The 16,460-nt window shown below is 45.1% G+C and overlaps 1 protein-coding gene across 1 annotated transcript in view; it reads left to right on the top strand.

Moving 5' to 3' along the window:
• The window catches only part of LOC126520649 (kinesin-like protein KIF12), a 421,689-nt gene that overhangs the window by 261,222 nt on the left and 144,007 nt on the right, over positions 1 to 16,460 (top strand). The window contains exon 11 of the mRNA XM_050169444.2: positions 13,194 to 13,274. Within this exon, the coding sequence (XP_050025401.1) occupies positions 13,194 to 13,274 (81 nt within the window). The remainder of the gene's footprint in view (positions 1 to 13,193; positions 13,275 to 16,460) is intronic.

The raw sequence follows: 16,460 nt of genomic DNA, 5'->3' as shown, positions 1-16,460 counted from the left end.
CAAACGCTTTCTCGTAATCAATGAACGCTATATATAAGGGTTGGTTATATTCCGCACATTTCTTTATCACCTGATTGATAGTGTGAATATGGTCTATTGTTGAGTAGCCTTTACGGAATCCTGCCTGGTCCTTTGCTTGACAGAACTCTAAGGTGTTCCTGATTCTATTTGTCATTACCTTAGTAAATAGTTTGTAGGCAACTGACAGTAAGCTGATCGGTCTATAAATTTTCAAGTCTTTGGCGTCCCCTTTCTTATGGATTAGGATAACGTTAGCGTTCTTCCAAGATTCCGGTACGCTCGAGGTCATGAGGCATTGCGTATACAGGGTGGCCAGTTTCTCTAGAACAATCTGCCCACTATCCTTCAACAAATCTGCTGTTACCTGATCCTGCCCAGCTGCCTTCCCCCTTTGCATATCTCCCAAGGCTTTCTTTACTTCTTCCTGCGTTACCTGTGGGATTTCGAATTCAAGTTCCTCTAGACTATTCTCTTTCACATTATCGTCGTGGGTGTTACTGGTACTGTATAAATCTCTATAGAACTCCTCAGCCACTTGAACTATCTCATCCATATTAGTAGTGATATTGCCGGCTTTGTCTCTTAACGCATACATCTGATTCTTGCCAATTCCTAGTTTCTCCTTCACTGCTTTTAGGCTTCCTCCGTTCCTGAGAGCATGTTCAATTCTATCCATACTATACTTCCTTATGTCAGCTGTCTTGCGCTTGTTGGTTAACTTCGAAAGTTCTGCCAGTTCTATTCTAGCTGTAGGGTTAGAGGCTTTGATACATTGGCGTTTCTTGATCAGATCTTTCGTCTCCTGCGGTAGCTTACTGGTATCCTGTCTAACGGAGTTACCACCGACTTCTACTGCACACTCCTTTATGGTACCCACAAGATTGTCGTTCATTGCTTCAACACTAAGGTCCTCTTCCTGAGTTAAAGCCGAATACCTGTTCTGTAGCTTGATCTGGAATTCCTCTATTTTCCCTCTTACCGCTAACTCTTTGATCGGCTTCTTATGTACCAGTTTCTTCCGTTCCCTCCTCAGGTCTAGGCTAATTCGAGTTCTTACCATCCTATGGTCACTACAGCGCACCTTGCTGAGCACGTCCACATGTTGTATGATGCCAGGGTTAGCGCAGAGTATGAAGTCTATTTCATTTCTAGTCTCGCCGTTCGGGCTCCTCTACGTCCACTTTCGGCTATCCCGCTTGCGGAAGAAGGTATTCATTATGCGCATATTATTCTGTTCTGCAAACTCTACTAAGAACTCTCCCCTGCTATTCTTAGTGCCTATGCCATATTCCCCCACAGCCTTGTCTCCAGCCTGCTTCTTGCCTACCTTGGCATTAAAGTCGCCCATTAGTATAGTGTATTTTGTTTTCATTCTACCCATCGCCGATTCCACGTCTTCATAGAAGCTTTCGACTTCCTGGTCATCATGACTGGGTGTAGGGGCGTAGACCTGTACAACCTTCATTTTGTACCTCTTATTAAGTTTCACAACAAGACCTGCCACCCTCTCGTTAATGCTATAGAATTCCTGTATGTTACGAGCTATATTCTTAGTAATCAGGAATCCGACTCCTAATTCTTGTCTCTCCGCTAAGCCCCGGTAGCACAGGACGTGCCCGCTTTTTAGCACTGTATATGCTTCTTTTGGCCTCCTAACTTCACTGAGCCCTAGTATATCCCATTTACTGCCCTCTAATTTATTTATTTATTTCAGAATACTGCCGGCTTCCATTTGGAAGCCCAGGCAGGAGTGGTGCAAAAGATGCAATGAATGCATGACATTACAAGCACGTCTGTACTGCAGATAAGAAGGAATCTGGAGTAGCTGAGTTGACGACGCTTTGCGGAAGAGCGTTCCATTCCCGAATTGTCTTGGGCAGGAAGGAATAAAGATATGCGTGTGTTCTATCACGCGGCAATATTATTGTTTGATTGTGCTTACCTGTGGTCAGTCGCGATTTATTAAATTGCATGTAGTTGTCAAATCTCATTTTAGTGTGGTTGTTAACTAAGTTATACATTGCTTGTAGACGGTGCATTTTGCGACGAGTTTCTGGTGTCTGGACCCAGACTACATCGGCATACTTGAGTATTGGCCTAATGACTGTCTTATATGCGGTTAATTTGGTAGCACTAGTGCAGTTTTTTAAACGGCGCTTTAATAACCATAACTTTTTCGTTGCTGCCGCGGAAACATACCGAACATGAGCGGTATAGCTCATCTTGGAATTAATTGCAATTCCAAGATATGTGAATTCCTCTACCTGTTTAATGTCCTTATTATTTATCATGTAGGTGCAAATTAGCGGATTTTTTTTACGTGTAATAACCATGTGCGCGCATTTCGAGATGTTTAGAGTCATATGCCACTGGATACACCAGTCGTGTATTGCTATTAGATAGTCAGTTAAGCTAGATTGGTCATCCGCAGATTGAATGCTCGAATAAACAATACAATCGTCCGCAAAGAAGCGGCAACACGGAAAATTTGCAAGCCAGGTCATTTAGGTAGGTAAGAAAAAGAAGTGGCCCTAAAACCGAGCCCTGTGAAACACCCGAAAGTACAGAGGCGAGCGATGAATTCGAAGCACCTATGCTGACAAATTGTTTTCGATGCGTCAAGTACGAATCAAGCTAACGCAAAATTTGTTCGCTGCGTATGATGCTGTTTAGCTGTATCATCATTTTTTTGTGTGAAACCCGATCGAAGGCTTTCTCGAAATCTAAAAAAAGAATGTCTACCTGCCCACCTTGATCCAAGATTGCCAGTATTTCGTTGGTCATATGTAGTAACTGCGTAGTGGTTGAAAAGCCACGCCTGAATCCGTGCTGACTCTCACTAAAGAAGTCATTATTTTCTAAAAAGGAACTTAAATGCTTAGAAGCGGTGCAGGGTAGGGAGATAGGTCTATAATTTTTTACATTAAGCTTGTCGCCCTTTTTGTGGACTGGGACTACTTTGGCGACTTTCCAGTCGTTAGGCAGATCTCCTTCGTTTAAACTTACGTTAAATATTATGAACAGGCATTTCGCGGACCATTCGGCGAACCGATTAAGAAAAGCGTTAGGTATGTCGTCAGGACCTGCAGATTTTTTGGATCTAAGTTTAGGAGTGACGAAAATATGCCTTCCTCAGATATGACAAGATCTGGAAGCTTGAGACAGACGCCGTGAGCATCATCTTTCTGGGTGGGTTCACGTAAATATACTGACGAAAAAAACGTGTTAAAAGCTTCCGAAATGCGCTGAGTGTCGGTAACATCGACATCATTCAATTTTATCTTGTCTACAAGGCTGTTCCGCTTCGATATATGCATCCAAAACTTCCTTGGGTTGTTTTTTAGAAAGTTGTGCATTCTGACATTAAAGAAATGGTATGTACTTAATTTTAATTCAGATCTAAGATCTGCTCGGAGTGACGCCAGAACAGAGTGGCTTGACCGATAGCATGATAATCGTTTTAATCGACGCTTTAAGTGCAGGATATTACGAGTAATCCACGGGCTTTTTCGGTTGACCTTCTTTCGCTTTTTAGGAACGCACTTTTTGATGCATTCGTGCACGGCGCTCTTAAAGTGCAGTCACAGCTCATTGACGCCTAGGAAACCTTGTCTTTGTTTTTGGGAAAAAATGTCAAAATCTTGTTCTAAGTAGTCGAGTATGCTTTCGTCTTCAGCGTTAATGAAATCTAAGAATTCTTTCATAGGTTCGCGCGATCTTGCTAACGCAAAGTTACATTTTAAGAGAATAATCTTGTGATCGGATATTCCGGGTAAAACTTCCACGGCACTCCAATAGCATTGCTAGACTCGCCTCACTAGATAACGTTCTAGAGTTAAACATTGCCAGGTTCATATTCCAATGGCGGCCTGTCCGGAGCCAGGGATTCTTAGCACCCTCTGCTGCGTCGCAGGTCTGACCGCCGCCGTGGTGAGTTGCTTCGCAGCTGCTGGGGACTTAGGGCCGGGGTTTGATTGTTGTGTTCATATAGGAGGTTGTGGCCAAGTACTGCACCAGGGTGGCCAATCCTGCTCTGGTGAGTGAGTGCGTTACCGGTTCTGGTCACCGGAATCAGGGCACACTCCAGGTCTGTTTGTGCAATTTTTGTCAACTCGCGGATTTTTTTTAAAAATCCGTTGGAAAATTGACGGCACCGGGATTGGAACCACGCACCTCTTGCACGCGAGGCGGGTGTTCTACCTCTACGCCACCGCTGCACCCTTGTCACCCTTGTCACTTACTTTGGGCCACAAATCTTTCGTTAAAGTGCCGAAATTCTTTGCAGCTTCAGATGTCAACATCGTCTTGCAGATAGGTCACGCCTGGTGGTATTACTCACTGGAAGTAAAATGAATTAAAAGACACAACTTACTAGAGCGAAGCTATTAGCCTCTCGGTGGCTGGAATTTTTCTGTCCGTCCTTAAGCAAAAATTATCATTGGCAATAGCCACATACGACCCTGGGCAAGCGAAAATGCCATGGCTCACCCCGTCGTAATGCAGAGGCTACCAGCACGCGGCAAAGTGAAGCGAATGGCGCATACATTATTTTTTTATTGATATCAGGAAATGTTGACGCATAATTTAAGGCGCCGGCTACTCCCTAGCTCATGATTGGGTCTGGCCTACAACATACAGGGTTCTAGATTACATATCAGATAACCCTTTCATACAAGCACCAGAAATCGTCAAGCAACGTTTTCACAGTAACACTATGACGTAAAAAATACATGGCAAATACAATATACAAGTTAAATGAATCCACAGTTCTGTTGAAGAAAGTCTAGAAAACACAAATAGTGTCGCTTAATAATAGTCTCTAGACGACGGGTGGTACATACATCGTGTAAATGCGTTGTCAGATATAGTTGCAACAGAACAGTCAACCTAAACCACAAACACATGCATATATACAGCGACATTTATTTATTTATTTATTTATTTATTTATTTATTTATTTATTTATTTATTTATTTATTTATTTATTTATTTATTTATTTATTTATTTATTCCTCAAGGGCCCCAAGGGGCATTACATGAGGGGTGGGCGTACATAGGGCACTTGAAGTTATCGCGAAACATCATGGACGTGCTTCGATTGTTCGCCTAAAACACTGCGAACTGATGATAATAGCGGTTCCGGCTGGCAGGTCCTTCCAATTTCGAGCAGTGCGTAGAAAAAACGATTGCTGGAAAGTAGTGGTGCGGGCATGCTCAGGATGCACTGCATTGGGTTGGGTGGTGCGAGAAATGCGGTGGGCTCTTCTAATGTACGTATTTTCAATGGACAAAGAATGGAAGAACTTGTGATACAGGCAAAGTTGTGCAATTCTGCGACGGGAAACAAGCGTGGAAAGGTTAAGCTGGGTTTTCACGGCGGAGATGCTTGAACCACGAGAGTACTCGGAAAGTAATAATCTTGTTGCGCGATTTTGGACGGATTCATGCCGCTTCTTGTCGGTGCCGAAGGACGCGTATAGCTTAATTTTCGAACAGCCTGGCTCTTGTAGCCAGTCCATCGAATGCATAAGTAAACAACTTGGCAGCTTACGGCTTTCTTGCCATGCATTGCCAGAGATGCAAATGCAAACCTAGATTTAAAGAAACAGTCATCATGAGGTGAAGCAGGTGTGAGATGACGCGCTTGATATAGAAGCTAGACACATATCAACATTCGACGACGCATGCGTCAGTAAACATTTGATTTCATTGTCCTCAAGAGAGCTCAATTTGTTCGAATTGAACGTGTACACGTTTGCGAATATGTCAGTCATAAAACTGCTTACGTGTGGTTCCCAGTTTATTTTTCTTTATTTATTCTTACCGAAATTTTACACGTGCTGTATGACGTTTCGAGGGTGTATATAGCGACGAGAACGGAAAAAAAGATATGTTGTATAAAGTTAGTGCTGTGTGTGTCAGAAGTGCCTTTCTGTTGTCCCTGTTCAGCTTGCGCTAAAATAATATAAGATATGCCATACCAACAAGCCCCTACAGCTATCCTCATCGACTTCATTTCCCGTTCAACGGGCTCTTTCCTACACGTACTCCGGTATCCTTGCGGTATACTCACCCTCATCAGCAATGCCGTGTGCAGAGCAAGGTCACTTAGTTTCTGCATAAGAAACAAACTTCAACCAGAGGATGTTCGAGCGCTCTTTGGAGGATGTGCTCCTTCGAATGGACACAGGACAAGGATTCTAAATATCCAGCGCTCAGAATGGCTCCAACAGGGATAGACTTTGATCCTTTCTGGGGCCTCAGCTGCGCAACATCTATGAACCACACACTGCGGAAATGCAAGTCCGAGAGCATCTACGGCGGGCAGACCAAATGACGGAGTTCCACTGGAATCTTCCCCTGAGGCATCTACATGACTGGGTGAGCAAAGTGCGCGTGAATGGGATCTGCAACATACATGTACCGGAAGGCCTCGCCCTCCCTAAACCTGTACGTGACGTCTTGGGGCTCGGACCAAAGTTTGAGCTGCAACCCCCGAGGAGAAAGCCTCAACCTTTATCTATTGTGCGTCAGGTCTCCAGACGTGCTCCAGAGGACGAGGCCATGAGCATAAACTCCGAAGGTGTCGACGCCTTAAAGAGCTGTAAGCCTCCAGGTCAGAAATTACCTGTGAAACATGTACAATCATACTTGTAAAGCATGATCTCTGTGTGCTACCGGCTGATAAAGAAGTCGGCTTCGCAGCTTTTCGCATGAAGAGTTCAATGAGAAAGCTATAAACGCTGTTTCTGTAGTTTTTAATGAGAGAAATGACATTTATTGTAATAAGGTCAGAGCGAAAGCACGATTGTGTAAAAATATGAAGGTGCAAGGTGTGATGAGCAGCATCAAAAAAAGCAAGGATTGTCTGGAAGTATTTTTCAGTGCTAAGACTCACAATGAAGGTGTACCGTTCACGGTGACATATTCTGAGAGAGACACATGGCAGAAATCTGTCGCCTTGTACTTACAACAAAAACTAAACTTGCTAGACATCAATGACCCTTTGCTGACAAAGTTCCGAGGACGTTTTAAATTTTATAAGAGCACGTGAAAATCAACGTTTAAAGGCATTCTCCGCAGATATTAAAGGCCTTTATTATTCTCTGCCACAATCAGAATTAGTAACCTGTATTGACAGTTGCATTGATACATATGGTGCCGTTAGGTTTATTACGGAAGCAGGTAGATCCATTGAAAATTTTTTTAGAATTGCTTAGGTTTTATCTGTCGTCTGCGTTTATCGAAAACAAAGGTACCCTGTATCTGCAGAAACAGGGAGTGTGTATAGGTTCTTGCGTAACACCAGTGCTAAGTAATCTGCTTTTAACCAAACTGGACAGAGACCTGTCAGAGCGCCTTCACTAATCTAAGGTTGTAAATGTCTTTATATATGTTGATGACTCTTTAGTTCTTACTGGCTGTACATCCGCTTGTTTTACTAATGAATGTGCTCCCGTTTTTACCGCTATTCGTGACTGTCTTATCCCACTAGAAGTGACCTTCGAAATGCCATGTGACGGCAGGATTAGACTCCTTGATGTCAAGTTTGTGCTCACGGATAACAAAACTTGCTGGCGTTACGAACCCTAGGGCAAGTGAGCCACTTTTACCATTTCATTGCGCGCATACAAGCTTGTAAAGAGGGGAATCGTGAAGATGAGTTTCAGCGAAGCACTGAAGAATTCATGCCAACACCTAATGCACGATAGCTTCGGACGGCAAACCTCGCGTTTTCGCTGCGCTGGTTACCCGAGCCACGTGCTTGTGTCAGTCGCAGAAGGACTGCTTAAGAAGGCACAGGAAAGCAGTTCGGAGCAGGTGCATGGTACAAGCACTGATATAAGCAATTTCCTTCTTTCCTTCCCTCCTCTCTCTCCCTGTGATCTTTGTTTTCCCCTTTCCCATTCCCCCGGTGTAGGGTAGCCAACCGGACGTTATTCTGGTTCACCTCCCTGCCTTCTACTTTTCTCTTCCCATCCCTAAACAAAAGAAAGGTTGCTGTCATCCCCTACATACACGGGTTCTCCCATAGATTAAAGAAGATTGCTGGAAGAAGCGGCACCAACGTTGTATTTTCGGCAACTAATAAATTGGTCAGCCTGTGTAGAAACACAAGGCCAGAAAGAATCGCACGTACCGCATGCGAAAATGAACATAAAAACTAATTCATTCATTGCATCGCGGGTGTGGTATACCGCATTCCTCTCTGGTGTGGACAATCCTACCTTGGTCAAACAGGCAGATGCATAAATGACAGGCTACGAGAACGCAACAAGAAAGAAGTTGGCCGCTGACGGCTTTCTTGCCATCCATTGCCAAAGATCCAAATGCAAACCCAGATTTAAAGAAACAGTCATCATGAGTAGATGCAGGTGTGAGATGGCGCGCTTCATAATAGAAGCTAGACACATATCAACATTCGGCGACGCATGCGTCAGTGAACCTTCCATTTCATTATCCTGAAAAGAGCTCAATTATATTTGTTCGCGCTGGACGTGTATGTTTCTGGGAATATCTGAGTGAAAAAACTGCTTACATGGGGTTCCCAGTTTATTTTTTTGTTTATTTTTACCGAAATTTTATACGTGATGTATGACGTTTCAAGGATGTATATACAGCGGCGAGAACGGGAAATAAGTCTGTTCTTGAAAGTTAGCGCTGTGTGTGTCGGATGTGCCTTTCTGTTGTTCTTGTTCAGCTTGCGTTACAACAAAATAGGATATGCCGTACCAACAAGCCCCTATAGCTATCCTCATTAGCTTCGTTTGACTGCAACTAATGAAAATCAGGCCTTCTTCTCCTTGATTACCTTGCGAGTGTCTCGACTATGTACGGTAGCTTTGACGCCTTCCGGCGGCGTACGAGGTTTTATTGGGCCCTTTGTCTTCTCCTAAGATCACAGTCCACGTGGCGGCGCCTGTGGTAGAAACATTTTTCTACATCCGCCGTGGTGGCCTTGAGCGGTGGCGGTGGCTAACACTTCCAGAGCAATACCTAGTACACATATATAAGTACCAAGAAAGTTCATCGGGAAATGGCACTGATGTAGCTAAATTAATGAGAGCATACCTCTGGTAAAGCGCATGATGCGAACATTTATTTATTTATTTATTTATTTATTTATTTATTTATTCACCCACAGCGCCACAGTGGCATTACAGTGGGGGGCTTGTACAAAAGAAAAAAAATATTACAAGGGCAGTCACAATGACAATGCAAGCACTTCATTGTCAGTAATATTAACAAGAAATAAAGATAAAGCATTCCATTCTCGAACAGTGTGAGGAAAAAACGACATCTTGAACAAATCAGTTCTTGACCTGAATTCGCGCACTTTGTGATTATGATCAACCCGCTCGGATCTGTAGTGTGGATGAAAAGTGTACTTCTCCCTAGGAGTAGCAATCTTATCGTAATATATGTTATGAAAAAATTTAAGCCTTAGCTTTCTTCTTCTTACTTCAAGGGGTTCCCATTCTAATTCTTGTTTTATGCCAGACACACTAATGTATCTACTATATTTCCCAGAAACATAGCGGGCCGCTAAGTTCTGGATTCTTTCTAATTTTTGTCTGTCGGTCTTTGTCGGCGGGTCCCATACAGTACAAGCATATTCCAACGCGGACCTAATATACGTTTTAAATAGTAAATCCCTAGAGTCTTGCGGAAACATTCTCGTGTTACGGCGCAAAAAACGCAACATTTTGCAAGCTTTCCCAGCAACATAATCAACATGTCGATGCCAACATAGTTTTGAGGTGATGTACACACCTAAATACTTATATTCGAGAACAGTTTCCAATAAGTGGCCGTTTATGTTATAGACGTAATTAGGTACATTCTTTTTCCTCGTGAAACACATGTGCACTGTTTTTTGCAAATTTATATCCATGTGCCATTGTTCGCACAACCGGTGCAATGTATTTAGGTCTTCCTGCAAAGCAAGCGAATCCTGGGAATTTTTGACTTCTCTGTAGACCACACAGTCATCAGCGAAGAGTCGCATGTGGGAAGTAATATTCTCTGATATGTCATTAATTAACACAAGAAAAAGCAACGGTCCCAAAACTGACCCCTGTGGGACGCCCGACGTGACGGGAGTTACCTTTGATTTGGCTCCGTTTATTGTGACATACTGACACCTTAAACTTAGATATTCCCTAATCCATTCTACAACCTTCTCATTCACTACAACCTTCTCATTCATTCACATTTAAACAGCGCAACTTGTGGACTAAGAAACCATGATCTACTACGTCAAAAGCCTTTTTTAAAATCAATGAATATGCAATCAATGATGCTACAACGATCCATAGCTTCGCATACCTCATGAACAAACTCGGTTAGTTGTGTAACACAGGATGTCCCTTGCCGGAAGCCGTGCTGATTTGGATTTAATAAGGGATTGAGATGATTCATTATGTTCGTATATAGGATGTGCTCTAGAGTTTTACAGACATTACTTACTAAGGATATAGGACGGTAATTAGAGACCGATTCCCGAGGCCCGGTCTTATGAATAGGGACCACGCAGGCAACCTTCCAATCTGCAGGAAGAGAACTAGTGAGCAAAGATTTCTTGAATAGGAGAGCTAAAGAAGGAGATACAGATTCGGCGCACAACTTTAAAAGGCCATTGGACAAACCATCAGGGCCTCCAGCTTTGAACACATCTAGTCGTTTATGTAATGCAGTAATTCCCCTTTCATCTATTTCTATGGGTGCCATAGGATTAAGCTGAGCTGGCTGATAAGGGATGTCACAAGTTGTGCTGGGCCGAAATACCGAACTGAAAAAATCATTGAAGGAGTTTGCTTTTTCAAGACTGCCATCTATCATGTGGCCATTGTGCGCTATGGTTGGAACGCCTACATTATCTTTACCATTGCGTTTGACGTATCGCCAAAATTCCTTTGGGTTCTTTTGGAACCTTGATGAGAAGGAGTCAAGGAAGCCCTTTTTAGCTTTTGCAACAGCCATCTGTAGAACATTGTTAGCCGCCTCTAAGTTTGTTTTCGTCAAGGGGTTTCGATTCTTCTTATATCTTTTAAACGCTCTTTGGCGTTTGTTATGAAGGCGTCGTAAATCAGCATTGAACCATGGCTTATTCTTCCAACGCCTTGGCGACTGCGCCCATGAAGGAACATGTTGGTTTTCCCTGCGGCAAGTTGTTTTTCGTCCTGTTTTATGTTTTATTTATTTATTTATTTCAGAATACTGCCGGCTTCCATTTGGAAGCCCAGGCAGGAGTGGTACAAACATCACGTGATTTCAAACTTTTTCCTCAAGGGGATAAAAAAAAAGTTAAAAAACAGCCTAATAGGCAATGTAAACACATGCAAATACACAAAATAAATACGATGATGCCGTCACATTGCTGCCAATAGGAAAGGCGTAATAAATGAGTCATCAGAATATGTAACAAGCAAAGGTACAGTGAATGCGTGACATTACAAGCGCGTCTGTACTGCAGATAAGAAGGAATCTGGAGTGGCTGAGTTGACCACGCTTTGCGGAAGAGCGTTCCATTCGCGAATTGTCTTGGGCAGGAAGGAATAAAGATATGCGTTTGTTCTAGCGCGCGGCAATAATATTGTTTGATTGTGCTTACCTCTGGTCAGTCGCGTTTTGTTAAATTGCATGTAGTTGTCAAATCTCATTTTAGTGTGGTTGTTAACTATGTTATACAATGCTTGTAGACGGTGCATTTTGCGACGAGTTTCTGGTGTCTGGAGCCCAGATCGCAACCTTAAAGAGGTGACTGAAATGCGCCAATTGTAAGCATTGTAGATAAATCTAAGAGCTTTTTTTTTTGTACTCTTTCGATAATGTCTATACCAGCCTTTGTGTGAGGGTCCCAGACTATATCGGCATACTCGAGTGTTGGCCTAATAATTGCCTTATATGCGGGTAATTTGGTAGCACTAGTGCAGTTTTTTAAACGGTGCTTTAATAACCATAACTTTTTCATTGCTGCCGCAGAAACATACCTAACGTGAGCGGTATAGCTCATCTTGGAATCAACTGTAATTCCAAGATATGTGAAGTCCTCTACCTGTTTAATGTCCATATTATTTACCGTGTAAGTGCAAATTAGCGGATTTTTTTTACGTGTAATAACCATGTGCGCGCATTTCGAGATGTTTAGGGTCATATGCCACTGGATACACCAGTCGTGTATTGCTATTAGATAGTCAGTTAAGCTAGATTGGTCATCCACAGATTGAATGCTCGAGTAAACAATACAATCGTCCGCAAAAAAGCGGCACCGCACGGAAAATTTGCAAGCCAGGTCATTTAGGTAGATAAGAAAAAGAAGTGGCCCTAAAACCGAGCCCTGTGGAACGCCCGAAAGTACAGAGGCGAGTGATGAATTCGAAGCATCTATGCTGACAAATTGTTTTCGGTGCGTCAAGTACGAATCAAGCCAACGCAAAATTTGTTCGTTGCGTATGATGCTGTTTAGCTGTATCATCATTTTTTTGTGTGAAATCCGATCGAAGGCTTTCTCGAAATCTAAAAAAAGAATGTTCCTTTACTTTATCATTGCATTTAAAAAAACAAGTAATTTACTATATGCTTTTCCTGGTTTCATTGACTGTCCATTGACATGATAGCATTGCCTGTAGCAATATGGTTCATCAAAATTCAAGAGGGAGATGAAATTGCTTGCGGTTTATGCAAAAGTACGTAGTAACCTATGTATGTCTTCACTATTTATTGCTGTCCAACTAGTATTTCGCAAATGTAGTACCGGTATTTCTATATATCATACAGTAACGTATGCGCATCATGAACAGAGGGTGTGGATTTTCTTTCTCTTTTACTCCTATGGCAGCATCAAATTCAGTGGCAGCCTGACACAGCCAAGTCGAACAACATCTGTGGCTGGTTTCCTCAAATTAACAGTGAACTGGACCATGTTTCGTTGAGGATCAAAGGATAATTGACTAAACAGGGCCACGCCCAATACCTTTAGGCCTGGACGAGTTACAGGCACGGTTTAAAACAACTGGGTGGGCTGGCGCATGACAGTGCAAAAAGCTGGCTGGTCTCTGCCCAGAAAAAAACCAGCCGGTCCAGGGCTATATTCCAACACTCATCACCCTGCGCCTATGTTTTCATAGCGTGACTGCGAAGAGTTTTTTTTTCTTTTTCTTTATTTCCAGGACCCTCGGGAGTTACTCATCCTTAGCCTGCGCCGAGAAGTCCGGCTATTACGCATGGAGAACAGCTATCTACGCCAACAGGTTCGTACTCACTGCACCAGACATACCGCGACCGCGTGCATATTATTGTTATAGCAATTATGTGGACACTCCAGGCGCATTTTTGCCGCCGCCGTCCCCGTGATATACCGTGCAAAGTCCAAGGGCGATAACATCGTCGTCCCGCGCTGTATGCTAGTGAAAGCCTGCGGTGGTGAGGGGACGATCGCGGCACAATCTCGCGCGCTCAAGGAGGAAAGCGGTATGCAAGCGCGCTGTCTTTCGTCGCGCGCACGGATCCGGGGGGAGGCGAGGTGGCGGGGGTCTTGTTTGCGACGGCGCCTCTTCGGATGACCGGAAATTATTATGGTGTTGTTAACTGTCACGACAGCAATGTAAACACGAAAGGGTTGATGCCACCAGTGAAATTCTGCCGATTCACAAGAAAATGGTACGAAAAAAGCAGACGACACAGATGGATTACTGCGGTGCGCCGAGCGAAGTAAACAACTGGCAAACGAAGCGAGCTCGTTCATTTATCACTCCTATGACGGTTTTTATATCTAACTCACATGAATTTAATAATTACTCGGTACATAATTATTTTATTCATATAAAAACTTTAAGTTGTTCGACGAGCGCTTGTCCTGTCTTTCTCGTGTTTCGTTTATGTGTGCGCTGCCCAAGAATGGAAACCACTTCTGTTGTATGCGCTAGCAGTGGCCAAAGTTCACGCGTGCCGAGAAATTGAATATGTGCACGATGCATTGAACATGACCGGAGTTCATTCGCGCTTCACCACTGCACCGATCGATCGAGCTACTGGACGATACACGCCCGCTCTTGGTCGCGCCGGCATTGCTGAAGCAGGAATGATTACTAATACTTTCAACTTCCGTCTCTTGAGCACTGTTAAAAAATGGCCAAGCTGTCTACATTGCTGCTTCTATTCCATATTGTAGGGGACGCACTAGTTAAAGTTGTGTGCGCATGTCGTACATGTGATATATGCAGCGATATATTTTGTTTATTTCCGCACAGTGTCGATGGAAGTCTGTTGTCGCCATCAGAGACAACACGGATTTGTAGAAAACATATTGTGAGAAACTGCAAGAATGACTTTAGCTCGTATGTGCCGTATGTATGTACCGCATCGTATGTGCTGACGATTTTTCCGGCGGTACATACGATGTCGTTTCCAATCACCTGCTCAGCGTCACTTACATGGTTAAGCAGACGCTGCCCTTTCGCCGCATTGCAGCCATAAAAATAATCGTCAAGCGTACCGAACTTCTTAAAGGCAAATAGAAGCGTGTACAGTCTGTTTCACACTTAGGGGAAAACTCGGAACGTATTTGCATCGCGATGCGGCAAGCAATGGAGTCGTGCGGTGGCAGCAGCTCGAGCAGGCGCAGACGCTCGAGGGGCGGAGTCGTGATCTGCGTCGTCTGCTACGGCGGCGCGCGCTGGCCGCACTGTCGGGAAGCGTGCTACTGTCAGGGGCAGTGCACGTATATTTCTTCACTGTGTGTGCTACCGTAATAAGCAGCGACAAGACGCACCAAGATGTGCGCGCAACGTGTTCAGTCTTTGTTTGACTCGAAAGGAAAACAAAGCACTCAACAATGATAACTATGGGAGTCGAACACGATGAAACAAACGGATACGATTAAATGAATGTTTTAGGTTCAGACAATGAGCTGGAAATTATTTTTCTCGACAATCATTCGCTACACCAGACAGACTCTGCCCGCCGGCGGGGAATTGGACACGTCACGCTCGGAACTTCAGTTAGTATCTCGTCATGTCCCCAGCGGCAGCGATGACAGCGCTCATCCTGGAAGGCAGTGAAGTGCAGAATGACTTGATCAGGGATGAGTTCATTCGCAGCACGTCTCAGTCGCTGACGATGGTGGATCGAAGCCTATCCTCGGGTGACTGATAGAGGGGGTGGTGCGCCAGCGATACTTTCAACGAGCCCCAAACGTTTTAAATGATGTTGGCGCCCGGGGATTGAGGCGGCCACTCCAAGAGAGTGACTGCGCGCTCTTCTAGCAGTTGTTGCACAACACGAGCAGTGTGGATCGGCGACCTATCGCGTTAGAATATATAGTCGCCTTCCAGAAACGGGCCGTCAAGAATGTATGGAATCAGTACGTCGTCTATGACTGCCCTGCAGCGATGAACTTACCTTCGAGGCGTATCAGTTGGCGTCGCACAACGCTTATTAAAGAACACCGGCTGATTTCACGCCGTAACGATAAGATCGGCGCCCTGCAACTGACCGTAGAACGTTTCCCGACAATGCGGCCAGCGCGCGCCGCCGTAGCAGACGACGCCGTTCAAGATTTCGCCCCTCGAGCACCTGCGCGAGCTGCTGCCGCCGCCTGGACTCGACCACAGCCACCCGAAGTGAGCGGACGTGCCGTCGGCGCTCTCCGGACCCCGAAATCTGCCCGAAGAGAACGTACGTGCCGTCGGCGCGCACTCCGAGCCGATCCGACGTGAGCTTTGGCCGTCGCCCCCTGCCCGGGCCTCCCGAGGCGCGAGCTTTGCCCGTCGCCCCCCGCCCGGGCCTCCCGAGGTGCCGTGCGCTGTGTGTGCCAGTCACCACGGAATACGCACGAATCCCCTCCGTTTGCGCCGCTGCCGACCGCTAAACCTACATCCGAACTTTTTTGGACCGTATCGATGTCGGAAAGTCTGCTCCTGGCCAGCCGCCGCACTGGGTATTGCCTCGCTAGAGGCTAGGCCAATCACTGGTAGCGCACCCACCCCCAACAGCCATGGAGGTGCAATCGCAAGGCGAAGACCTCGACCCGACAACGTTCAGACCCAGTGAGTGGACCACGATACTCCGCGCGTACAAGGGAGGCAAACCAAGCCCGGAAACGCTGGTTGTGCCTCCTCATGCAGCCCCTGTTCGAGATAAGCCTGCCGCGCCCGCCGTCGGTGCTCCGGCCGACACTGCCCCTGCGACCTTCAAGCCGACATACCGTGCTCAACAACAACAGCTGCGCGTGACGCACGCAATCGCATTGCGAAGTAAGCAACTTGCTTCACTCCCTCCCGGCACCATAAGGGTAGTCTTCCGACCAAGAGGAGGCCTCGCTTTGAACGGAGCCATGGCGCAGCCACTCATGAAAGCTCTGCGAGTCACCGCCGCTGACCGGGACCTAGGAGAGTTTCACCTCCGGATTCACCCGACGAATAACACCTTCACGGTCG

The sequence above is a fragment of the Dermacentor andersoni genome, chromosome 3 (genome assembly GCF_023375885.2).
Source record: "Dermacentor andersoni chromosome 3, qqDerAnde1_hic_scaffold, whole genome shotgun sequence".
Lineage (NCBI taxonomy): Eukaryota > Metazoa > Arthropoda > Arachnida > Ixodida > Ixodidae > Dermacentor > Dermacentor andersoni.
The sequence above is the reverse complement of the archived record's forward strand: the minus strand, read 5'-3'. Positions and strand labels throughout refer to the sequence as shown.